Here is a 26,236-nt window from a genome sequence, read left to right on the forward strand (position 1 = left end):
TACGGTTTAAGTTATTCTTTATTTATCACAACCACATTGACATATTTTGAGGTCTCACCTGCCAGACATTCCCGTTCTCCCCCTACATGGCAGGGAACAAGAGTGCAGACACATAGCTGCCCTTCCCCCCGGTCCAGCCCCCTCCTCGTGCCCTAGCCGCGCTCACAGATGACCTCAATGACACTCTGCTCCATGGGCACGGGGTCAAGGCAGCGGTGGGCTGTGCTGCCCACAATCTCGTCCAGCAGGAAGTGCACCAGGTTCTCATCAGAGACAAAGCGCCACAGATAGAGTTGCAGGTAGTAACAGTCCACCTGGATCTGCTGCAGGCCAAAGCGGCCAAAAGTTCGCAGGCGGACACACTCCAGGAACGTCTTCAGGCTGATCTTGATGATGCCGGTAAGCACAGAGACCTGAGTGTAAGAAGAGGATGAAAAAATGGACAGCTGAGTGAAGATCCAAAAATCTGCCCACCCCGCCCCCCAAATGGATGTTTTCCTGATACTTTCCCTCGGAGGTACTCATTGAAATCATTGTATGGTTTCGGACAACTGCTCACTCTGCCTCTCTTCAGCCAGGCCTTTGGTTAAGTCAATGGGTGCCTCCCTTCCTCTTGCATGGCCATTTTGTGTTTTTATTCTATGATTTTCATTTAAATTGCACTTGCTTTATTGGTAATGTTCTGCAACCTACCTGGCCTAGGAGTGACAACAAAACAGGCAAATGCCGCAGCCTGTGGCTTCGCCCTCCTGCCCCAATCACACATTGCTGTGTCAATTTTGATGATTACAAACAGAAAAAAACTAATAGAGAGGGGGACGCCTAAGACCCAAGAGTAAAGGCACTTATGTGGCTGCTCTTACCAGCCAAGCTTAACCATCCATCCTGGCCAGGTCTTACTAAGGACCTTCATCATGGATGTTCATCACAAGCTTCTTAATAAAGGCTTGATTCACCTCTGTCCTGGTGGCAGCCAAACGGTGCTCAGAAACTGAAAGAGGGTGGGTAATTCATTCAGCAAAGGTGCCAAGATGACCACAAGCTCTGATTCTGGGCTCCGCTGAGAATCAGGCATTTTGGGAGGGGAGAAGCAGATTGGAGCTCCATGAACTATTAGCCTTTAACACTGAGAGGGAGAACCCAAACGGACGCCTCCCCTACATATTGTGAAAATTACGGTTCTCTCCTGATCTGAGTGGTGTAATCGAATGAGGTTCAGGCTGCAACTGCAGCCCTAGTGAAAGATATATACATATATATCTAGCAATAACCAAAGAAAAGGAACCTGCTACCCTTTCTAGAGATCACTCCCATCATCTGTTGGCAAGGGCAATGGCTCCTCTCTCCCTGTGGGGTGCATGCACATCTCCCCAAGAGGCAGATCCAGGCACCCCTGTAGAGAGGCCACCAACCTCACGTGCTTTGGCTGGAGGAAGCACAACAGAGCACGCCACTGCAGGCTCCTCACCTTGTTGAACTCCGCAGGGCTGAAGATGTCGATGCGCTCAGAGAAAAGCTTCTGGATATTGCTCAGCAGGTTGGTATCCATGGGAGCGCTTGGGGAGAGAAGAGAAGAGATGAGGCTCACACAGAGTGGCTGACTGCTTGTGGGGCTAAGGGCCATGCCCAGGAGACTAGCACACTATCCCCCAGCCCCTGAGCTGCCTTGCTGGAGAGAGGTTTGGATGGACATCTCTTTCCTTCTGCCCAGGCCTGAGAGTTCCACCAGCCTCAGCTGTGGGGAGAGAGCTCTGCCATCAGAAGGGAAGCATCACACCAACATACCCACCCAGTGGACAGGAGCCAGCAGGAACCCTTCTGCAAGTAGGGTGAATCTGAGTCTGCTGGATCCTGGGCCATCCCTACTGCCATCAGGGGACAGCTGCGAGTCTGATATGGGCCTCTTCGTGGCACCAGCCTTGGCACAGACAAGGGAGGAGGGCCAGTCTTTCCTCCATCCCACCCTGCTTCATCCTGGCCAGTGTAAGCAGCAGGGATGGGTTTGCAGCGCTGGCTGGGCCACGTCATCAACAGGTATTAGGACTGCAGCCCAAGCTGGGAAGCTGATAGATCCACTTTTGTGTTCTTTTGGTCTTTGATGTGGCACACAATAACCATGCGATGTATCCATGGCAGGCAAGCCAGCATCAATTCTTGAGAACCAGAAACTCTTAGGGGCCAATTTGCAAGGTTGCATTACATACACACAGTGCCCCACCTGCTCCTTTAAGACTTAGGGATGATTTAAACTCCCTGTCCTGCCTCCCCAGCTCACCTGGGCGTGTAACTTGGCGCGTAGCGGCTCTGCTGCCGGGAGCTGCTGTAGACGGAGAAAGTTCTTTTGCTGGAGTCACTGCTCTGGGCTTTGCGCACACCTTCCTCATAGAGAAGCCCAACCTGCGTGGGGAGATTAACGTGTGAGGCAGTTACTCGAATGGAGAGGGAGCCTCTGCACAGGTTCACTCTCTTTTAAGTGAGGACCCCTGGCACCCCACGCTTACCCTGTAACAAGCAGCATATGACACCACTGTCAAAACAGCTGCACTGGCTGCCCATTTACTATTTGTATTAATTTACAGAGCCCTGAACAACTTAGGTCCAGGGTGCCTCAGGGACCGACAAAGCTCTTCTATTTCAGCTCGATCATTGAGAACATCCACAGGAGCATGGCTGGTCGTTCCCCGAGTTGGTGAGGCTCATTTGACATCAACAAAAAAAAGAGCCTTCGGTGTCATTGGCCCAGTCCTGTGGAACGCTCCACCACTAGAGATTCAGCAGATGCCTTCTGTGCCAACGCTTGCTGAGAACTTTTCTGCCAAACCTATGTAACCTGTTAAGTATACATTTTTCCATGGCGATTAGCCGATTTAAAATTTTAATGGGCTTTCCGTATAGATACATTGGAAACTGATATTTTCAAGGTATCATTATAAATAAACAAATAGATAAAATGGAACAAACCCCCAAATTCCAACCCCCTCTTCCTCATATGGTGCCCTCTCTTTCCATTTACAGGCAAGGTAAGAAGCTGGAACCGGGTGGTTTTCTGAAATCCCTCCCCCCCCTCCACTCACTTGAACATCAATGGAGGTGGCATCCTCCACCACACGCTTCATGACGGCACGGACATTGCGTGGTTCAATGGTGGTGATCCAATCCCGCGTCTCGACGCTTTTGCGCAGCATCTGAGAGATGACCAGGCCTTGCACCTTCACATAGTGGTTCAGCAGCTTCTGGGCGGCTTCCCGAGCTTCAGCACACAAGCCAGTGACAGGGGTGACGGGAGAGTGGTCCTGGTCCAGAGACAAGGCAGAGCAGGAGGAGGATGAAAAGGGTGGCACACTTGGTAGCTTGATGTGGGGCTCTGGAAAACTCAAGGGGCTTTTAGATACGTAAAGAGGCCTCGCCACAAGGCAGGCCAGTCCGCTAAGAACAAAACTGGAGGTGGAGGGTGGGAAAAGCTGAGAGGGACTGGCTTGCCCAATGTCATCCAACAGGCTCCCAGCAGAGGCAGGATTTGAACCAGGGACTTCCTGGCTCAAAGCTCGCGCTGTTAACTGCTACACCATACCAATACTAAACAGGCTATATTTGGATAGGCTTTGCTGGTTTCTGAATGGTTTGAGATTTACGTCTTTCTGAACCGCATCTGGAGAAATGAAATACGGTATATGTTTTATGGGAAGCAAGAAATGTAGGGGTTTCCTGGGGTGGTGGGGAAGCAGCAGGTGCGCCCTATGCAGTGACCGAAAGACTGAGGAGTGACTGGAAAGCTAATTGACACAGTCATCAAAGAAGCGGCACTGAGGACCAGTGCCAGAAATGGAGTTTACACATTTCATTCTCAGCCAACCCAACGCATGTGGAATGCAGGGGTCACAATACTTACATTTCAAGCTTCTTCCAAAGTGACAAAATCCAATTCTAATGCATTTCTAATAAGTAGTATTTACTCTGCATAGGATTAATTCCCTTGAAAGAGACTCTGGCCCTGTGATATGGGGGGGGGGGACCCCACCTCCACCCCACACCTGAATACACCAAGCAACATACTCAACAGGGAAGGACCCCTCCAACAGCCAGAAGCAAGCTAGCCAGGATTTCTCCTTTGGGGCTGCCCCCTGGCTGAGAAAGTTCCATGAGTCACACATACTGCAATCCTTATTCTGCAATAAGGAAACCAGTGAACTCTGCTACACACATACACAGAGATGATGCAAATGGGACAGTATGTACAGTTCTGGCTTCTGCTATTTCGTTATATATTATGTTATAAATGTTTTTTTTTAAAGACCTGTTTACGGAGCTTGCGTAATGCTCCCCCCCCCTTCTTATTTGGTAGTTGGCTTCTAAAAGAAAACTGGCAGGTCTAAAATGTGCTTCTTTGTATATATAAAGAGGGAACAAAACCCTATGTTTGTTTCATAGTTGTGTGGAATAATGGCACAGCTGAGGCCTTATTCAGATCTCAATGAACTCAGTTCTGAGCAGAAGAAAGGAAACACAGCCCCCTTCTGCCCCCCACCCTGGCCATTTAAGTCTCCCAAGCCTGAAATGACTCCCAGCATCCTCTCTTCCCACGTGTGACACACCTGCACCAGAAACTGTTCATCTGTCAACGTGAGGATGTAGCTGATGGTGGAGGTCTCGTAGTCCAGGCAGAGGCGGGAGAGGAGTAGCAGCAGGGTGGGGGGCGTGGAGCCCCCCTTGTCGCCCGTGCTCTCACAGAACTGCCGGGCTGTCTGGCAGATGGACTTGATGAAGCTGACAATGAGGCCTTCGCGGACACCCTGGCTGCAGAATTCCCCCTAGGAAAAAGCAAGGAGAGGCACAGGGGAAAGTTAGAGGCATTGCAGCAAAAAGTCTCAGCCACCCAGCCTTGACATGAGCCACAGTTTGATTCCAGGGCCAGCACTGCAGGGAGTTGGTGGAACCAAGGGGCTCTTTAACCCTTCCTTTTCTGGCAAGAACAGGGACGGAGGCTCTGCCTGAGTTCGGCCCTCGGGTCCCTCAACGACTCACTGGGTCTGACAAACGGGAGGGATGCCTGAAGTGGAGGATGTTGGCAAAGTCCATTGCTCATAGGCAGTGAGAAAGCTTTGAGCCTTTGCTTTTCTTAAGAGAGAAATCACATAGCAGGACTGGAGCTATGTGGGGCAGTTCAAGTACCAGCCGCTGAACTGTCAGGTAGCCACTACAGCTGTTCACATTGGGGAAGAAGGGTTAAGGAGCCCTTACCACATTTCAGACATGTCATAGAATTGTATGGTTGGAAGGGATCCCAAAGGTCATTAGTCCAACTCCCAGCAATGCAGGGATCTTTCAGAGATGCAAGTGGCTGAGGGGCATCATGAGAAGGGATTCATGAAGACTAGCAGCTATGGGACCCCATCACACAGCTGGCAGAAGCTTCAGCCTGGCAGCTGCATATCCCAAAATGTAAACTAAAGAGACAGAGGCTGGGTACACCCACCGCTGCCTTAACCCCTGGAAGGGAGATATCCTGGGGTGCTTCTCCCACAATCAGAGAAGTCCATCCTACAAAAGCAGGACCCAAGGAGGAGTTTCTTATGGGGTTTCTTATGGCAGTGGAAGGGTCTTGTCATGAAGCCTACAGAGGGTTTGGCTCTCATACAATTTGTGTCACCATGGATTATCTTATGTAATTCTACATATTCACATTTTTATTTCTTGTGATGTATCAAGTCTCCAGGCTCCAGCAAGCAACTTTGTCTCTGAAAAGTCTAACAAAATCTCTTTCTCTCTCCCCTTACCTTGAAATAAGGCTTGTTAGAGAAAGTGATGTCCTTGGCAGTGAAGAGGTGGACGTAGGTGAGCACAGACTTGATCTGGTTGAGGATGGAGGCTGAGATGGTGCCCAGCAGCTCTGCCAGGTTGGGGCTGTCCTTCCCCATGAGCCGAGGGGCGGCCAAGGACTGGCGCACGTCTGTCAAGCAGTCCAGATAGAAGCTCTGCAGGGCCTGTAGGTACTGGCGGATGCGCTCCTTGGCTGCCCGCACCACGATTTCTGTGCCCTCCGCCGCTGACCGTGAGGCGGGCAAGAGCTTGACCAAAGCCTGCAAGCGGCGGTGGAAGCGGTCCAGGGCCCGCACCAGCAGGGAGTTATCGCCCACGCCCCGCTCCAGCTGGATGCGCCTTTCCACCAGGGCAAAGTAGCGCTCCATCAGGCCGTCCACAAAGGCCACCAGCTTGTCATGGGCCATGCTGGCAATCTCACGGGCCCCCTCCCGGCTGACAAACAGCTCTTGGTATGAGGCAATCACCAGGCACATGTTGCTGACAAAGTTGTTGCAGCCACGGTCGGTGAACTCCAGGATGTCGGTGGCTGGGGTGGCCAGCTGCCCCTCACCCAGCTCCGCCTCCAGGGCTCGCAGCTCAGCTTCCAGGCGGCAGCAGGCATGAGAGAGGAACTCGTCACACAGCTCCTCGGCGGGCTCGCCCAGCTGCAGCAGCAGCTCCACACACTCCGCTAAGTCCTTGGCGCAAGAGCCCCCATCCCTGAGGAGGCAGGAAGGAAGGCTCTGAGGGCTAAGCTGCAGATTTTAAACTGGCTCCTCCTCTTAAGTGACATTTTCATTCCACCCTTCCTCCCAAGAGTCCTGGGCGACACAGGAGATTTCCCCCCAGAAATTTCATAAATGCAGAACGATCCTACAAGGTAGGTTAGGCTGAGAGATAGTGAGGGGGGCCAGTATGCCCAGCATGCTTCAGGGCTGCATTGAGCAGGGTGGTGGTGCACCTGAACCCCAGCTCCTCATTAGGCACTCCAACTATGGCACCACATTGGCTCCCTGCAGCCATTCTCTTCCCCCCAGGGAACTGTAGGGCTCTGGGGAATCCTCTCCAACCTCAGGATTCCTCGAAAGGAAACCATGTCAGTTAAGCTAATCTAAATATGCACAGCAGAATCACAGAGCAGCCACCCTTCTTTGCCAAGTCTTCTGGCTCACAGCCTCCACTGCTTCAGTCCCCAAGACCTCCCCAAACACAGCCCCATTTGTAGCAAACAGTCAAGTGCAACAGGTCCCCTGATGTCTTCTGTTGCCTACCTGAATTTCTCGCGCAGCTTCTGAGCGAGGTCAGCCATGATCTTCTGGCAGTCATCCTGGATGCCCCGGAAGGAAGGCATATGTTGGTACTGGTGGAGGATGGAGCGGGCCTTGCTGTAGTATCGCACAGCCTGCCCGTAGGCCTCCATCTCCACACATTTGGTCAGGCGGGCCGGCAGCTCAAACAGGAACTGCAGCTTGCGTAGGAGCGCGTGAACACCTGGGGGTCAAGAGAGAGGGAGGAAGTCAGAGCAGGGCAGGCAAGCTGCTTTGCAGCCCCAAACCCCAACTGGTGCCACCCCACCTTCCAGCACTCAACAAGCTCCTCCTGGAGATGCTAGGGATTAAACAGGTAGCCTCCGACATGCAAAGTGGATGTTCTGCCACTGAACTGGTGCCCTCCCCAGCCATCTTTGCATCAGCTCCAATGGGCTCCTGACACCCTTGTCGCACACTAGCAGCAATCAGAGAAGTGGTATCGCACCGGATAGTTTGGTGATCTGCTCATGTTGATCCTGCAAGGTGCTGCTGATGCTTGCACTGAACTCCGTGATGACGGCCATGTTTGCTGCCAAGCAGTCCATCTCATCCTCCATCTTCTTGAAGTCATTCTTCATCTTACGGATTGTGTCTGAAGAATGGAACGTGAGAATGTTAGGAAGAGTCTGCTTCAAAAGCATTTTCTTCCATTGGCACTAACAGAAGCTGTCTGTTTAAGCTGATTGGCTGCGCAGAGGGTGGGGCTGAGATGGGGAGGAAGCTGAGGGCTGAGTGGGGAAGTTCTGTGGGTTGCAGGTTTCCCACACCTGATCTAAATAATAATAAACTGGAAGAGGGAGGTGAACCACAAATATAACTTTTCCAGGACCTCACCGTGCCCCCCCCCCGCCAAGCCTTCCAGTTACCTGTTGCAGAGATGAATTTGTTGTAATTTTCATAGACTAGAGTCTGCATGTCACTGTCCAAGGATCGGATCTGCTTCACCATGTCTGTCTCGCAGTCCATCAGCTGGGCCAGGGGGGATTCTTTTCGCAGCTGTCACACACAACAGAGATGGGTACTGTCAGCAGCAAACTGAACTTGGCCAATGCTCCTCTGGCTATCCTTGTGAACACTCCTCCGCCCCCCGCCCCCGTTTAATCATTGAGCCCTTGCTTTGTGTACAGAAGGCCTTAGGTTCAAAAGGATCACCAGCTGCAGGGCTAAGATCTGGGCTAAACAAAGCAAGAGTCTGACTTCTGGATAAGGCAGGTCAATAGGTGACTGAGCTGCTGCAAGTGAAATGCAACACACTACCGTTATGCATGCTTGTTTGGGTTATTCATTTTTTAAAAAGGAGATTATTATTTTTTTTACTCCCCAATATTGCAGTTGGTGAGACAGAGGCTGAGGGAGTGGCTTGCCAACACCAAGGAACACATAATAATAAATAATAATAAACTTTTTATTTATACCCTGCCCTTCCCAGTTCAAAAACCGGGCTCATAGTGAATTCAGGGTGGAAGTGAGAGCCAAAACAGGGGAGGATAAGCCTATCAGCCCAGAACCTGCTTGGGGGCTTCCCTTTGGTTGGCCACTGTGAGAATAGGGCTAGATGGGCCAGTGGCCTTATGCTCTCCTTATCCTCTTATGGATTTGCTGATTCATAGCTTAGTCTCTTTACCACAACACAAGACCAGGTCTGGCATCCTTTGGAGATGGCACTCTGCAGATTACCAGAGGCACTCTGTTCTCAGGTCCAATGCTTCAGTAATAGCAGACTGCCTTCTTCACCATGAGGAACCCTGCGATCTTTTGCGCGGAGTGAAATCTGGATCTGTGAACATGCTAGCCCTTCGAGGCAAAAGGCACTCTGCTCATGCCCAGAGACACTCAGCTCAAGGTGCTCAGCATTTTGGGAAAGCAAAGCAGCATTTCCCGGAACAAGTGAGTTTTGGGACGGGCCAGCGCGAGGCGGGACGGTGGAGCCAGCCCAGAGAGGGTTGCCATGGAGACCTCGCCACTGGGCAGGGTGTTGCTAGGCGCGGAGAGTGTATCTGCCCGTCCGTGCCCCCCCCCTCACCTTGGTGAGGAAGACTTCCGGGTCGAAGTGGGGGCCGTTGATGTCGGTGGGGCCCCCGAGATCCCCCCTGGCCGGTCCCGCCAAGGCCTCCCCAGACGGTTCCGGCAGCCCGTAGTAGAGCTTCAGCATCCCGTGCGGCCTCCGCTTGCCGCCCGCGCCCTCGGGGCCCCGCTCCGCCTGAGGCGCCGACATGACCCGCTGCGTATGAGTGCGTGTTTGGCCGTGGGGTGGGGGTTGGGGGGGGGAGGATGGGGAGACCGGAGAGGGGAGGGCGGCACCGGCCAACGGCAACAACTTCCACTTCCGGGAACAATAAAGTTTTGTTGCGACCGGGCCCAGGGAAGGCCTTCCCGTCTCTATGGCGACCGGACGCTCAATAAAGTTTTGTTGAAGCGCTTCCGCTTCCGGCTCTTCCTCCAGCTGCTGCAGCTGCTCAAGGAAAAAAAGCAACCCTGCCGCTGCCTGGCGACGTTGTCAGCGCTGGGCGGCTTCCCAAGCCGGCCCGTGGAAAAGAGGAGGGAGCCTCCCCCCCCCACAAAAAAACCCCCACACCCCCTGAGGCACACGGGGCGCGCCCAGCCTAGCAGCACAGGGACAACCCCTTGAAAACGCTCCTCTCGCCCCCCGGGAGGCCCCCCTCCACTGAACAGGACTCGGAAGGGGGCTGGCAGGGTCTCGGGGTCCTCCCCCCCCCCGTAGGAGCATACTCTTCATTCTCCCCCAAGGGAACTAACCTCCCCCAGGGGCACTGAGGCAGGTACATTGAAGTCAGATCTCGGCTTCTGTGCATGGAGGGAGGGGAAGAGGAGGTGCTGCCTGGTCACAAAAGGGTTAGGGGTCAGCCTGCCCTAGTGCCAGAGACCCACCCCGCATTGTATGATCTGGAGGAAGGTTCTGCCCGTCTTCTGGAAAGTGAGGCTTGACGAAAGCAGCTGGGGTCAAGGATTCCAGCTTCCTGGGACTTTGCAAGGTTGCCCAGCCCCTCTTCCTTATTCTTCCTCAACTTGGCTTTCCAAAGGGACCTTGCTGCACCTCAGCACTCTCTTGCCCGTGGCTGCCTTTCCCCAGGCCAAGAGTTCTGGAACCTCTGGGTCTCTATGACTTCAGCAAGCCAGGATCTGCATCTGTCAGAGGCTGGGCTGTCTGAATGTGCTTTGCCTTCCTCAGGGTTCTAAATCAATGAAGCAGCCAACTGCAGAGGGACAGAAAGAGGATGAGCTGGAAGGATCCATTCATAACTATCACCTTCCCAAGCAAAGTCATCTACACCATTGGCTCTATCCTTATGCTCATCATTCACACAGGTGTTCTCATTGGTGACCTGTATCACTTCTTCGTCTCCCAAAGGGGGGACCTCATGAGCTTCCATTTTACCGTAGTGCTATTGGTAAAAAGCTCTCTCTCTCTCCCTGTCTCTCTCACACATTTCCTCTATTTTGCAGGCAGTCATTTCAAAGAGGCTTACACAAGAAAAACTCCCTGGTGGTGTTTGCGAATGTAGAAAATGGATGAGTTCTGGTGCATAAGTACCAAACCCATCAGGATGGACATTGACACACTGTCCCTTCATAAATAATTGGCATTAATTTGTGTTTTCAAATCTCAAGTGTCACTGTTTATCAAAAAGGTTGTTGTAGAGGTGGAGTAGGGCAACTTAAATGATCAGGGGCGTGCAGCAACTCCCCTAGGAGGAAAGGTCACTATGCTTGAGTTTTTTAGTTTAGGTTTAAAAGCACTGAAGAGGGACATGATAGAGGTGTGTCAAATTGTACATGATGTAGAGAAAGTGGACAGAGGAGTTTCTCTCTCCTGCAATACAAGAACCCAGTGGGATCATCCAGTGAAGACTGAATAAGAGAAGCCCAGGAGCTCAGGGTGGCATCCACACTTCTCCTTCTTGCCATTTAACCCTCATAACAATCTTGTGAGGTAGATTAGACTGAGAGGAAGTGACTGGCTGAGGGGGGATTTGAACCCTGGCCTCCAGGGTTCTAGTCCAGCACTCTAGCCGGTACACCACACTGGCTCTCATGTTACGGGTGAATGAGAGAATTAACTACCGTAAGATGTAGGTGATGGCACACACCTGGACAGTTTTAATAGGGGACAAGACAAATTTGAGGAGGATAAGATGGTCAGTTAGAAGTGATAGCACTTCAGTTGTAGACTGCTCTGCCAAAACAGACAAGCTCCTTTGTCGTATTTCCAGCACCATCAACTCTTTCAAAAATTAAATCCTGAAAACGGTTTTAAAATATTCTTAGTGTTACTTGAGTTTGAGATGTTTTTAATCCTGTTGGTGGAATTTTGTTACTCTTCATTAGATATTCTTGCCCTTACTATTTATATCTTAAATGTTTCTATTGTTATTGGGCAGTCTATAAAAATAGTGCTAAGAAAATAAATACATAAAATATTGCCAGTCACTGTAGGTCTCGCCCTTCCTTCTACCTGTCTGTTTTAACATCCTGACTTGGTGGTCATGGGTGCACTTAATTTTATGCACTGCTGAATCTGCATTCAGCATTGCAAATAGAAAACCAGGAAGGTTAACCTTGACTCTAAATTAATGAAAAAAGTTATTGAATATGACCAGCATGCTGAGACTCACTCCAGATTAAATGGATGTGGAGAGATTTGGGGTATTTGGTCTAGGATTCTAAGCTAACTTTTCCACAAATGTAGTGGGGGTTTGCAATAAGCATCTAGAAAAGTGTCCCATTTGCCCCCTTCTATCTTAATCCCCAGACAGAAGTGCATCAGAGTATAGAGATGATCCCTCTTTCCCACTTTTCCCTTTCCATCATTGAAGACAAATCACTTCTGCTCCTTCTGTTTGGTTTCTGCAGTCCTCACATACAACCAGCTTCTACTGGGCACTGCTGGCAGCGATCTACACTTTACAAGCAGACGATGATGTGTTGATGTACATTGCCATGACATCTTTCGGTAAGGCAAGTTGGGGAACTAGAGGGATGGGGACCCACCACATATTCCAGGGCTCCCTTCAAGCCCAGTGATGTGAGCTTTCTGGGAAAGATTGAATTGGAATCTTTTGTGCAAATTAGGGCAATTTCCATAGAGCAGGGTTTTTATTATTTTGCCATCATAATGTTTTATGAGGTTCTAAAAAGTGATCTAATTTAGCAGGTTTATTTTGCTTTTATTTAGTAAACAAAGCAAAAAACACTAACATCGTCCATGGGTGCTTAATACTTACTGGCATCTGTTGATTTCTACTAATAAGCTCATGAAATAGATCTCATAGAAAAATGCACACTGGAAAACCTGCCCCAGCTCTAGCCAATGAACCAGGACAAAAGGAATCCACTCACAGTGTTGCCATCTCCAAGTCGGAACAGCCACCTCCAAAAGAACCCAACCCTGAGAGGAGGAGGAGTGTGGCTAGAGCTTAGAGGGATGGGCCTTCAGCTGGGATTATTGGTGGTGGAAAGAGGTGGGCCCAGTTAGGAATGTCACATTTGCTGCAAAGGAGAAGGTGCTGCCTCATGTCGCAGCAGAAGCCAACTCTGGCCCTGGGGTAGTGTGAGGGGATGATTAGCTGCTTGTGCGTAAAAGCGTACTCCCTCAGAGTTTGTGCGGCTCCACAAACCTCTGTGTGTGACAGAGCTCCTCAGACATGTCTGCTCTAGTCACTCGTAGAGTCTGACAGTGGCTGCCGGCGGAAGCGCTTCCAGCAAAGAAGCTCCTTGACGGAAACGCGTCTCCTGGATTCACGGCGTGACAGTTTCCGGCGAGGCGTGGGTCTCCCCACGGGCGCCTCAGATACCTCCCCACTGTTCTCACTGGAAGCGTCTCTGAGCCCTCCCTCCTGCTCGCATTCCCTCAGAGATTCACTCCTCCCCCTGCTGGTTCCTGCCTCAGCTGTTGAGTCTCTTTCTTCCTCCCTGAGCCCCTCCGCCTGTTCCTCCGATGGCAGTTCCCTGACATCCACCTCCCCTCCAGGGCCCCCCTCACCCCCTCCCATTTCCTCTCCTCTGGGAGATGAAGGGTAAAAACCCCGAAAAGAATCTTCTTCATCTTCAGACGTCTCGAACAATTCCCTCCATCGATCGCCGTCCTGGCTCGCTGAATCCTCCTCCTCCTCGGAATCTGTGAACCCCTCCAACTCCTCTTCTTCGTCGGTGGTGGCAAAGTATTTCCTCCGGAACCTCGCTACGGGCTGAGGTTTACGTGGGAACCTCTGATGAAAAGTTTCTATTAAAACTTCGTCATTGACATCCTCTGCCCTAACCCAGGTGTTTTCCGACTCCGGTTCCCCTTCCCACATTACCAAATACTCTACTTGATCTCCCTTCCACCTGGAATCGAGGATCTCCGCAACCTGGTAGCTGTGTTCCTTCTCCTCCATTGCTGGCCCCCTAGTGACCCTCCCTTCTCTGTCTCCTTTATACGGTGACAGCAACGACCTGTGGAAAACTGGGTGCAGCTTCATGTGGTTCGGTAACCGGAGTCTGAAAGCCACTGGGTTGACCTGCTGCGTGACTTCAAATGGACCCAGCCTTTTGGGTCTTAACTTCTTACAACCCCCTTTGAATGGTAACCCTTTGGTTGACAGCCACACCTGGTCCCCCACCCTAATGGTTTCACCTTCCCTTCTGTTTTTGTCTGCCTGCCTCTTATATTCCTCCTTAGCCCTGTTTAAGTTAAGTTGGAGCTGGCGATGGATCGCTTCCATTTCTTCAACGAACTGTTCTGCAGCTGGAACGCTCCAGTTCTCCCCTTCCCCCCCTGGGAAGGCTCGGGGATGGCACCCGTGATTAGCCAAAAAGGGGCTCATTCCCGTGGACACGTTCTCTGCATTGTTGTAGGCAAATTCTGCCAACGCCAGCTTCTCCACCCAATCATTTTCTCTGTCATTCACATAACACCTCAAATACTGCTGGAGGACACCATTAGCTCTTTCCGCCTGCCCGTTGGTTTCTGGATGACGGGCAGTTGAGAAATTAACTTCAACATGCAGTAAGCTCATGAGCTTCCTCCAGAACCTGGAAGTAAATTGTTTCCCTCGGTCTGAAACCACCCTCAAGGGGGCGCCATGCAACCTAAACACATTTTCTACAAACAATTTAGCGGTTTCTTCTGCTGTGACCGCATGTGAGCAGGCTATGAAATGGGCCATTTTAGTTAACAGGTCTACCACAACCATGATGGCTGTTTTCCCTCTAGACCTCGGCAGATCAGTCATGAAATCTATTGCCACTGTTTCCCATGGTCTTTCAGGTGTGGGTAGTGGTTCTAATAAACCTGCCGGTGCCCGCCTCTCCCCCTTGGCTCGTTGGCATTGGTCACACCCTCTCACATACTCCCGCACATCTTCCCTGACCTTGGGCCACCAAAATTCCCTGGTAACCAGCCACATGGTTTTGTGTTGCCCAAAATGCCCTGCTGTGGGGCTATCGTGCAGTTGCTTGAGTACCTTCTCCCTTAATTCCCCTTCAGGTATATATAACGCTCCCTTGTAGTACAACGCCCCGTTTCTCTCCTCAAAACCCCCGGGTTTGTCTCCCTCCCTCCTGAGACCCCTGAGTTTGTCCTGGGCGTATTCATCATGCACTGTTCCCTCTACCAATTCCCTTTGCCCCACCAATACCGCCCCACACACCCAGCGGTCTTCTGGAATGACATGTGTCTCTTCGGGTGCCCCCTCCCCCTCCAAATATTCGGGTTTGCGTGAGAGAGCGTCCGCCCTAACGTTCTCTGGGCCTGGCACGTAACATATCTCAAAGTTAAATTTGGAGAACTCCTGGGCCCATCTCAACTGCCGTTGGTTGAGCACTCGCGCAGTTCTCCAGTACTCTAGATTCTTATGGTCCGTGCACACTTGCACCTTATGTTGTGCCCCAATTAGCAGGTGCCTCCATCTCCGGAAAGCCTCATGAATAGCAAGAAGCTCCCGGTCGTACACCGTGTAGTTCCTCTCGGATTTGTTCAGCTTTCGCGAAAAGAAGGCACACGGTCGCCACTCTGACTCCTCCTTCTCCGGCTGCAGAAGAAGCACCGCCCCTATGGCTCTGTCAGATGCGTCTGTTTCGACCCTCAGCCTTTTTTGTAAATCCACATGCAGAAGTTGTTCTTCAGAGGCGAAGGCCCTTTTCAGTTCCTCAAACGCTCGTCCCGCCTCCGCCGTCCAAACAAACTTCTTTTTACTGCTGAGACAGTCCGTAATGGGCGCCGTCAGGTGGGCGAAGTTTCGGATGAACTTACGATAAAAGTTCCCAAACCCTAGGAACCTCTGCACATCCTTCTTGGTTTTGGGTGTTTTCCATTCCAGCACTGCCTGAACCTTGCCGGGATCCATGGCCAATCCCTTGTCTGACAGGAGGTACCCCAGGAATTCCACCTCCTTGGTATGAAACTGACACTTCTCCAGTTTCACCCACAGCCTGTTGGCTCGCAGCCTGCTCAACACTTCTCTGACGTCTCTCACATGTTGCTCCTCATTCTCCGAATACACCAACACATCATCTAGGAAGGCGACGCAATTCTTGTAGAGCAAAGGACCCAGTACGTGGTTCATAAACGCTTGAAAACACGCTGAGCCTGCTTGTAATCCAAAAGGCATAACGAGATATTCAAATGCCCCCAAAGGTGTGAACATGGTGGTTTTCCATTCATCCCCTTTCCTTATACGTATCAGGTTGTACGCCCCCCTTAGATCCAGCTTTGTAAAAATCTTTCCCTTCCGCACCCTGGTCAAAATATCATCAATCCTGGGCATAGGGAAAGCCACTGGTTCTGTCACTGCATTTAACAGCCTAAAATCACATACAAGTCTCGGCTTGTTCGTGTGTTTTTTTATCCACAAAGAACACTGGGCTACCTCCCGCTGCTTTGGACTCTCTGATGAAGCCTCTCTTCAGGTTCTTGTCAATGAACTCTCGCAACTCCTGCATTTCTCTGTCTGACATGGCATACAACTTGCCTACAGGAAGCTGTGCTCCAGGGAGTAAATTGATCTGGCAATCAAAGGGCCTATGCGGGGGTAGTTGGTCAGCTTCCTTCTCGCTGAACACGTCGCTGAGATCTGCATACTGTGGTGGTACCTTCACCTTCTCCATTACTTCAGTCCCTGCTAGGGTGGCTTGGGCCCCTGCTGAACCCTTTTCCCCTTTGCAGTGTTCTAAGCAATGTGCCGAACCAAAGGAAACCACTCTTTGATGCCAGCCCACCAGCGGATCATGTAGCGCTAGCCAGCTCATCCCCAAAATAATGGGAGCGCCTCCCAAGGTGGCCACATTAAATGCTATCAGTTCTGTGTGCCTTGCCACCCTCATTATCATTGGGACGGTCTGCAAGCTGACTCCTCCTCCCAACAACTCCCTGCCATCGATCGTGGTCACCTGCAGGGGGTTGCTTAAAGGGATAGTCTGTATCTGGTGTTCAGCAGCAAACTCCTTGCTCATAAAATTGCAGGAGCTGCCTGAGTCCAACAGCGCCTTTATTTTTAGGGGGTGTCCATTTTGCAGCTCTAGCGACACTTCAATCACTAGAGCAGGTTGAGGTGCTTCTGGCACGGGCACTTTCACTGCTCTTTGGCCTGGCTGCAGTGCCCCGACTGTGGCAACCAGGCGTTGGCTTTTACCTGCTCTGTTTCTCCCTGCTCTCCTCCCTCAACAGCTCCCACCATCCCTTGCCATTCCTTCCTCTGGGGGCAGACTCTGGCAAAGTGGCCTGGCTGTTGGCAGAGGTAGCATTTCCGGGCGCCCTTTCCCTCCTTCTTAACCCCCTCACTGGGTTTTGAAAATGCGCGCGCGCGCGCTGTTCCGATTTCCATCGGCTCTGCAGGCGGGAAAGCTGGCTCAGGAATGTCTGGAATGCGGAACTCCTTCCAACGTTCCCCTCTCCCTTCCCGCCTCTCCAAGGCTCTTGCCTCCTGGCGCGCTCCTATGGTCAGCGCAGATTTGGTCAGCTGATCCATAGACACCGCCCTGGGGCTCCGGGACAGTTCATCTTTCACAGCCGAAGAAAGACCTTCTTCAAATAACATCTGAATGGGTGCCGCCGATAAATCCCAACCCAATCTGTGTACCAGCATGGTAAATTCAGTCCAGTACTCACGGACAGATCGGCTTCCCTGCTTGCAAGCCATTAGCTGCCTGCGCACCACCCCTTCCTCAATATCGCTGGAAAACATGATATCCATTGCACGAAAGAACTTCATCGTGTCCTTTAGGACGTCATTGTGCGTTGCCATTAGGGGTCGAACCCAGTCCCGCGCCCCCTTCTCAAGGTGCCCAATTACGAAGGCAACTCGCGATTCCTCATCAGGGAACTCATCAAACTGCACATTAAGGGCATATTGCATCTCTGTCCTAAAGGCATGGTAATCCTTGGGGTCCCCCCCAAACTTCTGCACCAATCCTGGTACCTTTCTGGGGAACTGAGTGACTCTCCCCTTTTGGTCTGCATCCTGCGCCCTCCTCTCCTCAAGCCTCGCCGTCTGCAATGCAAGTTGGACTTCCAACGCTCGGTATCTTTCTTCCAAGCTTGGACCAGTCCCAACCCCTGCTCCTCCGGTGCCGGCTGGGTCGCTCATGATGCTTTCTCCTGCACAGGCAGCGTACAGAGACTGTCAGACTGCTGTGAGGGGATGATTAGCTGCTTGTGCGTAAAAGCGTACTCCCTCAGAGTTTGTGCGGCTCCACAAACCTCTGTGCGTGACAGAGCTCCTCAGACATGTCTGCTCTAGTCACTCGTAGAGTCTGACAGTGGCTGCCGGCGGAAGCACTTCCAGCAAAGAAGCTCCTTGACGGAAACGCGTCTCCTGGATTCACGGTGTGACAGTTTCCGGCGAGGCGTGGGTCTCCCCACGGGCGCCTCAGATACCTCCCCACTGTTCTCACTGGAAGCGTCTCTGAGCCCTCCCTCCTGCTCGCATTCCCTCAGAGATTCACTCCTCCCCCTGCTGGTTCCTGCCTCAGCTGTTGAGTCTCTTTCTTCCTCCCTGAGCCCCTCCGCCTGTTCCTCCGATGGCAGTTCCCTGACAGGTAGCAAGGTTTTCCCTGATGCTTCCCAGACATAAGACCCAGTCCTCTAGCCCAAACTCCATACTGAATGGCTCAACTTCTGTGAGGGCTTCCCCTGACCTCCCAGGCTGCTGTCAGCCATTCCACATTTTGTCATACCCAGAAACGCATAAACTTGCTTGCTTCAAAGCAGTGGGTCCCTCCCACCCCCATTGTGTGTTGGAGAAGTGGAGTCACTTTTTTCCATCAGCGCTTTCAGCTCCCCTGCCACAACGTACTTTTCCACATGATGTTAGTGGTTTGTGAACGAGTCTCCTCTGCCAAAGCAGTGAAGAGACTGGAAGCTTCTGCTTTTGCTTTGAAATGTAGGATCAAAGCCATGGTTTATGGTGCTGCCACTATCAAGTTGTTGGTTTGTGGTCCTGGCATATTAACAAACCAGGAGAGGGCTGCAGCTCAGTGTCAGGGCATCTGCCTCGCATGCAGAAGGTTACAGGTTCAGTCCTCGGAAGCATCTCTGTGTAGGGCTGGGAAAGTCCCACATCTGAAACCCTGGAGAGCTATTACAAATCAGTGGAGCGGGGACAGCACTCAGCTGGGTGGATCAATGGCCTAACTCTGTATGAGGCAGCTTCTCAGGTTACAGTTTAAGCTAACCAGAGTTCTGCCAAAATGAGAAGCAGCAAGGAATTCTAAATAGTTTGAAAGTGGGTACTTCGAATTTCCTCATGGGAGCCATGCCAGCGGAGAGGTAAAGGGGAAATATGCAAGCCCATGGCTTATTACCATAGAGCTAAACCATGGTTTAGCGCTACATTCCCAATGGGCCTGCATGTCTGTAGCACACAAGGAACTGTGAAAGAACTCATCGGCCTAGGTTGTGTGGAGGATGTCAGACTTCAGATGTCCATCTTTCAATTGGGAAAAAGCAGTGTTTGTACTGAAATGATTACTGATGCCTTCCTCTCCTTTCTGCCCAGCCCTGAACTTTGTCGCCTTCCTTGCCCGCTTCACCATGGAATATGCCACCATTGATTACAGAGAGGAACAGTACTAAGCAGCGATTCTCAAAAGGGGGGGGCACTCCCCAGGCTTGTTCCCGTTTGCCTCCAAGGAAGAAGGGAGGGAGCAAATACAGTTTCGGGTTAACCAAGAGAGTTTAATGGAACACCAACAAACAAACAGGTCTATTGCTTCAGGTGTAATAAAGTCTTGTATTTTCACCAAGAGAGAATTGAGGTGGTCAGTGAGCCACACAGTCACGTTGCTGGGGCAATGCCAGACAGACACCTCCAAATAACCTTTCCTTGCTGCAAGGGAAGGCTTGTGTGCCCCACTCCCTTTCCAAACTGCTATGAATAGGGCCAGCACCTCTCAGTTGAAGAGCAGGGTCTGAGGATCACCCAGCTGCTTCCAGCCTTGCAGCATGAGATCTGGGGGGGGGGGGGTGGATGAGCAGAGAGAGATGGTGCTTGGGATTGCAAGGCCAACTCAGTCCTTTATATAATGGTACACAGGCATCACATTTGCCACAATAAACTTAACATGGAACCCACGATCCCAGCCACTGCATTGTTAAAGCAGGAAAAACAAACCCCACTTGTGCTGCCAGCTTTCAGTTAGATTTCTGCTATTTCAGCGTTCTGCTGAGCTGACAATGAGCCATTTATCCATGTCTCTATTACTGCCAGAGTATTGTGGTAAGGGGGATTCTGCTCCTTCCTCCCTAGTGCTCTCTCCAGCTGCAAACGCCCTGTTGAGAGGTGCACACTTGGCAGGGCAAAGATGGGCTGTGCAAGAAGCAGGCACCTGCTCCTTGGGGCTACAGCTGTGCTAAGGAAAGCTATCGGGGATGGTGCAGACCCTTATGCTGGAAAAACAACTGCCTTAGGTAAAGTGCTTGGGCCCCCATGCACCAGCCCTGCCAGGACCAAAAGGAGATCCAAGTAGGGCTTCCCTATGTTCATGGAATTCAGGTAGCCCACAGCAAAGGACCGAGGCGGGTCTGAAGCAGCAGAAGCCTATTACTGAAACCCCCTCCCACCCCAAATTGGGCAAAGGGAGGAAACTCCTCCCCACCCCCACTTGGTCCCACTCTTTTACCGACACTGTTACAGGGCACTGGGAGGGAGCAGGGGTGCGTGGGGAGTGCTTGGTTTCCATAGTTCCTTTATGAACATCAAAGCTGAGAAAAACAAAAGAGCGAAGAGGTTGGGCTTTTAACTTCGGTAAAAAGAAAGCCAATGAAGCTTTGGGGGTTGGTGTGTGTGTGTGACGGGGGGGGGGGCGGAGCGAGAGAGCTCCTCTGCTGACTCAGCAGCTGTCATTTCACATCAGTGAACGGAGGAAGACTGGGGGTACTCCATTGAGTGGTAGTCAGAAAAAGTAGATGCAGACCACTGAACTGTTATTCCTCTCTGTAGTGTCATGGGGAGATGCCCAGGAAAAGCGAGCCTCCCCTGCCTGTGACCATCCCGGCATTTGGATGCAGCAGGAAAGGGGTGGGGTGCTCTCTGGGGCCCCCCAAAATGCAAAAAGAGTTCCCAGCTCCAGCTTGAGTTTGCAGAAGACAGAAGGAAGAGGGCGACTCCTTCACCAGAGTCTCTTTGTCCAAGCTGTCAGGAGTGGCCGTGGTCACCTGTTTCTTCCTGGGGGAGGCTGAGATCGCAACCAAAGAGCTATTCTAGGACTCTCCTCAGTCCACCTTTCTCCAGCAGCGGGCAGGGGAGCCCAGAACAGAGAAGGGAGCCCAGCAGGGAAGAGGCTGCCCCCCAACTCACTCCTGCCCAACCCGGATGTGTGGGTTGAACTTGGGGTCCAAGTTGGGGTCGTGGTCGGCAGAGGCCCGTCCCACCTTCATCATGATGATGACAAGGGTGAGGAAACCAATTCCACCAATTAGGAGGAGGATGACAAACCTCTGCATCATGGAGCGGGGCTGCTTCCTAGAGCTGAAGCGGTTCCTGACAGCAAGAGGAAGGAGAGAAAGTGTTAGCAAGAGCTCCTTCCAAGCAGGGAAGAGGCGAAATCCAAACTGGTGAACTGTGAGCTCCTTCTAGACATTAGCTGAGCTGCTGTGAGGACACAGTTGAGGAAGAAAGCCTTAGGGACAGTATAGTAAGGAACAAGGCATTTTCTGAAAGGAGTTCCTTAATAAGTAGGCTAAAGAAGTAAGTGCCTGCTTTCAGTGGCACAATCCAAGGTGGGGGGAAAGCAATTGGAAGGTTGAACATATTTCGATTTAAACATTTTATAAGCTCAAATAAAAAGGTAAAGGAGGGAAGCTTGGAAAGTTTGGGGCGAGAGACAGACATTGTGCCTCCCAGCCTGCTAGGTGGATTTCAGCCCTCTCCACTTTACAAGGAGGAGTCAATTCAGAACAGGGATGATGAGACAGAAATATTTGGAATCAAGGCTAAACAGAGCTCAGTCTATGAGGCTCAATTTGGCTTCCTGCACAACATCATAGCCCAAATGATGTGTTTGAAAATGTGAAGGCAGTACTTCTCTGAAGGTAGAAACAAACAAAAAGAAGAGTGTGTATGTGCCCACATTTGCATACACACCACAGCCCAGCTTCCTGCCCCTCCCTATTGGGACTTAGGCTTCCTGGCCTTCCGTCAGTATAAGCCCAGACTCTTCCTGTATCTGCGGTCTCTACCATTCTCATGCCAGCCTGTATAGAAGCCTTCCACATTCCACATCAGCCCCATGGGAACAGGAGCCCCCCGTGTCTCTGGCCAGTCCCACTCTGAATGGCTGCAGCTTCTTCCAAACTTACTTGAGCAGCTGGGCAAGCCAGCCAAGCGCTGGCCGCCGCCGATACTTGTCTTCGTCAAAGTCCACGTGAGCCTCGGAAGCTCTGCTGCCCCCTCCTTCCCGGGTGTCATACACTTTCCGTGGCGAGGAGGCTGCCAGAAAAGAAGCGGATAATAGCATAGAGAAAATGGGTTGGAAAAGGCCACCCACCCCCACAAAAAAGGCCTAACCCACTTTACAAACCCTGATATGCCATGGACAGAAAGTCTCTACAGAGGGTGGTGAATACTGCACATGATATCATGGGCTGTCCCTTCAGTCCACTAGATGACATCGCAAGGGATTGTTGCATTAGGAGAGCGAGAAAATTCTCAGGGATGACTCACACCCCAGCCCTCACCTCTTTAATCTTCTACCCTCAGGCAGGAGATATAGAAGTATAATCAGCCGTACCAACAGGCTAGAAAATAACTTCTGTCTGTGGGCTCTTAGGCTGTTGAACGGAAAATAACATAGCAAAATTGACTTGCGAGATGGTGTGTTGTTCAATAAGAGATTGAGTGTTGGGGGGGGTGAGGCTCATTTAATTTCATTGTACACAGCTTGTACAATGACAATAAAGGTATAATTATTATTATTAGAATGAGGATGACCCAGGAGGCATCCCAGAAGCTGCCCTGTCCCAGCTCAGATGAGTCAAAGGCTGCTGCCTCTGCACACACTGACCAGCAGAACTGACCCACCAGGCAGGCAGGCATGGCCTTCCCAACACCTCTTGCTGCTACTGCAGCTCCCTGATCCTCTTTTTAAATGGAGATGCCAGTAGGGATTGAACCCTGGACCTCTGGACCTCCTGCGTGCCAGGCATGGGCATGTCTCTCCTCCTTGTTGCTTGCCTTGCCCTCCATGCCAGAAACCCATTTGGCTCCAACTTGCCGCTTGCCTTGGGACTGCGGAACTGAAGAGCAGCACCCTCTGGCTCCTGCCACTGATCAAGGGGCGCTACTGGGGTGAGGTTGCCAAGGAGACAATCAACAAAAGAGGAGCAGCAGGGAGACCCATGAAGAAGGCAGATGTGTATCCACCTATGTGTGGTCTGTGCTGTAAAAAGTTCTTCCTTTTGTCCATCTTAAATATCTGCCCGTCAACTGGCAGCCTCAGTAGGATGGGAGAAGTCTCCTTTCCCTGCTTCCCACAATCCAATTTGCCCCATTTGCCAATTTCAATTGATTTGCCAGCTTCACATCTGAGAGGAACGGGCCACAAGCAGCAAGGCAGAAAGCAAAAAGGCATGAGATCCCATGCTCTTCCTCAGCCCACGTTCCATCGCAGGGGAGATAGTATTGTTCCCCCCAGGCACCCTTCCCTGGATGAAAGGCCCCCCACCTGTGTGCCTACCTGCGTTAATGGTGACGGGGTCATTGGACAAAGCATTCATGCTGATAACCGTGTGCTGATGCTCCTGCACCGCCCCGTTGTTCATGCTTTGCTGTTGTTGGGAGGAGGGGAAGCTTGCGCTTGAACCGTAAGAGAAGGCCGAATGGGGGCTCTGCTGTACAGCCTCCTCTGAGTTGAGGACTGGATATGGGGCGAGAAAGAGAGGAGAGGTCACTGAGGCAAGGCTGGAAGAGAGCAAGCTTGGTTCATGCGCTTGAGACACTTCTTCACAAGTTTAGGCCAGAGACCCAGGGTCACCAGGGCCATGCCCCTTCCCTCAAGAGGCAAGGTCTTCAGTGTGAGGCCACGGCAATTCCTTTCCACCAAACACAGAGATTCTGGCTGCTATCAGGGTAAGCCCCCGCCCCAACTTCCCTGCTTGCAATGCTCATGGGAGAGAGGGGTAGGAAATCTCCCAACGGGAATGGAATTGCAAAATGCCACCCCTTCCCCAGTTAGTTCCTAAACACAGCTGTCTCCCTGAGTGGGGCACTTTGAATGCTCTGCGCTCACAAAGCCTCCAGAGAAAAGGAGTTGTGTTATCATGCCAGGAGACCCTGCTAGAGGGGTGGGACCAGCGGCCAAGAGACAGAACAGCTGTCACAGTGTCTGGCTCCTCCTACTCCGGCAATACTCACCGGTGAAGCTGGACCAATCTGTGTAGTCTGCGGTGTCGTGAGGCTCCGCTTCCTGGACTGTCTCCATTTCATCAATCTGATCAGAATGAAAGCAAAAGTCAGATTTAAGGCTAATTAGGAAAATCAACAACAGGCAGAAGAAACGTGCGGGTGGGTGGGTGCAGAAAGTCCTCTGGCCCTGGAATCTATGCCTTCAGTCCTGCAGGCCTGGCTGAGGTTCATCTTCCAGCTTGCAGAGATGCCCTGAAGCTGACCCTTCACTTCATTGGATATGTCTGTCTGTCCACAGATACAAACACCCTGGATCTACCCAAGTGGGAAACGTTTGCACATGCTGAAACATGGAACTGGTCCAGTCCCCGAGAGGGGAAAGGAAAAAGGGAACTGCCATCCGGGAATCTGTTTGATGAGGAGCCCACTGCAGAGTCCCCCTCCCCATCAAGGATGTTTTGCTGACTGCTGCATCACGTTCTTTCCTCCTCACAAGACAATCCCAGAAGCTAAAAACAGCAAGAACTTCTCTACCTGGCAGCAGGCTCTAGGCAAATCATATCTATGCTCTATTGGCCTCGGTGACAGATGCTGGAACAGATGGGTCACTGGCATGATCCAACCAAGCTTTTCTTATGCCTTCAATTAGCCCTCCTTAGAATAAAACAAAAACCAAAAATGCTGGAATTGCCTCTTACCAGTGGGAGCCCAAGGCCAGCCCGAGCCCAATTCACCATCGACAGCTTCTCTCGCAGTATTGATGCTACTGGACTGACAAGGTTGGCCGGTGGAAAGATGGGGCCCTGACAGTTGGGACACTGGTAGCCAGCTGGGGCAGTATTCTTCGGCAGCTGGTTGGCCATCTCATTGAGGCAGGACCAGTGAAAGAGATCTACAGGAACGGGGACGGGGGACCTGTTAGGGCGAACCTTCGCATGGGGACAGATAGAGCAGAACCACACCATACAGCTAAAGCATATCCAAAACACATGACTTCCCACAATGAATACTGGGAACTGTAGCTTCCCCCTCCCAGTAGCCTTAACCAACTACAGATTTCTGGCAGACTCGGAGTAGGGGGCATCTCCCACAAACACCCCACCCTCTTTCCACAATCAACATTTTCCTGCCTCTCTATTTGCATGAAGCCAACTTTAAAGTTGCTGCAGTGGCATTTCAAGGTCCAGTGAGGGGGGGTGGGATTTTCTGGATGGCCTCAGGAGGACGATTTGCTAAGTTTAGCAGAGTTACTGCTTGCAGAGCCTAGACCTTCATGGATGGATGTCACACCTAAGAGCGTAGAGAACTTTTACTGACCATAGCAGACCAGCCGGACTGTCTCTTTAGTGGAGAGAAGTGTATTGCACAGCCGACAGTTGGGATTGTAATCACTGTCCTGAAGCCACTGCAGGTATGACTGGACAATGCACTAGAAGAAGAAAAAGAGAGGCAAATGCTTGGCAAGAGGGAATTAGGCTCAGGGTAAGTGTGGTTGCACCAGAGTTTTAGGATATTAGTAACAATGATAATGATAATGATAACAATAACATAGTTTTCTAAAGATGCTCAGGTCTAGTAAGATCCCCAAAGGAAAACACAGCCTACTTTTGTGTGTCTGAGAGGTCTGAACTTGGTGCAGAGTAGGTGTTACTAAGAGGGTGCTTAGGAAATTGTCGAACTGAAGGAAGGAGACAGTCACATAACTGAATAAGAACCAACCCTATTTCTTTATTATGTACAGCTAAATCACATATTATGGTGATATCATTTGTGCAACTGCAGCTTTACGCAGATTGACAAAAAGTTAAAAAAATAAAAGGGGGCAGGAGAGCTGGGGGAAAACCTCGGAACGACTGACTGAGATCATATGGACTGGCTCTTTTGGCCCCAGTAGCTGTTGATACAGAGGTGGTTCTAGGTTCTTCCCTCTACCAACTTTCCAAGCTCCAGTAAAAAAAAGCCAATGAAGGCTGATGATAAGGGCAACAAAAAGCCAGCCTTCTGCATCAAATGTTTGAACAGCATACAAATCAATGCCCAGGAGGCACTTCATCACACTTCTGAAAAGGTAGCATAAAGCAACAATTGAGGGAAGGGGAGATGGTGCCGTGCCCCTCAAGCTACAACTCCCACCATCCCCGTGTGCCCCTGGTGCGTAGCTGTCAATGTACAGATTTGAAAATAAGGGAACAGCAGCCTTGAAAATAAGGGATCAGCAGCCAAAATAAGGGATTTTAGTCAACCAGCTGAAATACAAAGTTAAAAGGGACCTGATAATTTTGGAATGCA

The 26,236-nt window shown here is 51.3% G+C and overlaps 3 protein-coding genes across 8 annotated transcripts in view; 1 reads left to right on the forward strand and 2 right to left on the reverse strand.

The window, feature by feature from the left end:
* On the reverse strand, positions 1-9,340 carry VPS51 (VPS51 subunit of GARP complex). Its single transcript, XM_081174049.1, has 10 exons — positions 9,133-9,340; positions 7,976-8,105; positions 7,555-7,701; positions 7,071-7,290; positions 5,775-6,519; positions 4,593-4,808; positions 3,075-3,293; positions 2,276-2,397; positions 1,469-1,556; positions 1-413 (listed from the first exon to the last, which is right to left on the reverse strand). The coding sequence occupies exons 1-10, from the start codon at positions 9,322-9,324 to the stop codon at positions 153-155; spliced, it is 2,340 nt and encodes a 779-aa protein (XP_081030175.1). The 5' UTR covers positions 9,325-9,340; the 3' UTR covers positions 1-152.
* Positions 8,157-19,356, forward strand: TMEM262 (transmembrane protein 262). Of its 2 annotated transcripts, none has more exons than XM_081174293.1 (3): positions 8,157-8,996; positions 11,982-12,081; positions 19,103-19,356. In XM_081174293.1, the coding sequence occupies exons 1-3, from the start codon at positions 8,700-8,702 to the stop codon at positions 19,177-19,179; spliced, it is 474 nt and encodes a 157-aa protein (XP_081030419.1). In that variant the 5' UTR covers positions 8,157-8,699; the 3' UTR covers positions 19,180-19,356. The 2 variants fall into 2 exon arrangements, with proteins under 2 accessions (XP_081030419.1, XP_081030420.1); XM_081174294.1 differs by lacking the exon at positions 8,157-8,996 and adding an exon at positions 10,123-10,519.
* Positions 19,261-26,236, reverse strand: part of ZFPL1 (zinc finger protein like 1) — a 9,763-nt gene continuing 2,787 nt past the window's right edge. For all 5 annotated transcript variants that reach the window (XM_081174216.1, XM_081174215.1, XM_081174217.1 and 2 more), the window contains exons 3-8: positions 25,265-25,376; positions 24,646-24,839; positions 23,957-24,032; positions 23,280-23,459; positions 21,904-22,033; positions 19,261-21,085 (exon numbers count right to left, since the gene is read on the reverse strand). In XM_081174216.1, coding sequence (XP_081030342.1) covers positions 20,899-21,085; positions 21,904-22,033; positions 23,280-23,459; positions 23,957-24,032; positions 24,646-24,839; positions 25,265-25,376 — 879 coding nt within the window. In that variant the 3' untranslated portion in view covers positions 19,261-20,898. The remainder of the gene's footprint in view (positions 21,086-21,903; positions 22,034-23,279; positions 23,460-23,956; positions 24,033-24,645; positions 24,840-25,264; positions 25,377-26,236) is intronic.

Source organism: Podarcis bocagei (assembly GCF_964188305.1).
Source record: "Podarcis bocagei genome assembly, chromosome: 16".
NCBI classification, from domain to species: domain Eukaryota; kingdom Metazoa; phylum Chordata; class Lepidosauria; order Squamata; family Lacertidae; genus Podarcis; species Podarcis bocagei.

What these genes read in the sequence shown, in the direction of transcription:
- TMEM262 (XM_081174293.1), top strand. Translation starts at nt 8,700, where the DNA reads ATGGATTTGCTGATTCATAGCTTAGTCTCTTTACCACAACACAAGACC. An exon ending in AGCAGCATTTCCCGGAACAA is followed by an intron (nt 8,997 to 11,981) that starts GTGAGTTTTGGG and finishes TGGTTTCTGCAG; the next exon opens with TCCTCACATACAACCAGCTT. An exon ending in CATTGCCATGACATCTTTCG is followed by an intron (nt 12,082 to 19,102) that starts GTAAGGCAAGTT and finishes CTTTCTGCCCAG; the next exon opens with CCCTGAACTTTGTCGCCTTC.
- VPS51 (XM_081174049.1), bottom strand. Translation starts at nt 9,324, where the DNA reads ATGTCGGCGCCTCAGGCGGAGCGGGGCCCCGAGGGCGCGGGCGGCAAG. An exon ending in AAGCTGCGCGAGAAATTCAG is followed by an intron (nt 6,520 to 7,070) that starts GTAGGCAACAGA and finishes CTGCCTCCTCAG; the next exon opens with GGATGGGGGCTCTTGCGCCA. An exon ending in CTAACAAGCCTTATTTCAAG is followed by an intron (nt 4,809 to 5,774) that starts GTAAGGGGAGAG and finishes GCTTTTTCCTAG; the next exon opens with GGGGAATTCTGCAGCCAGGG.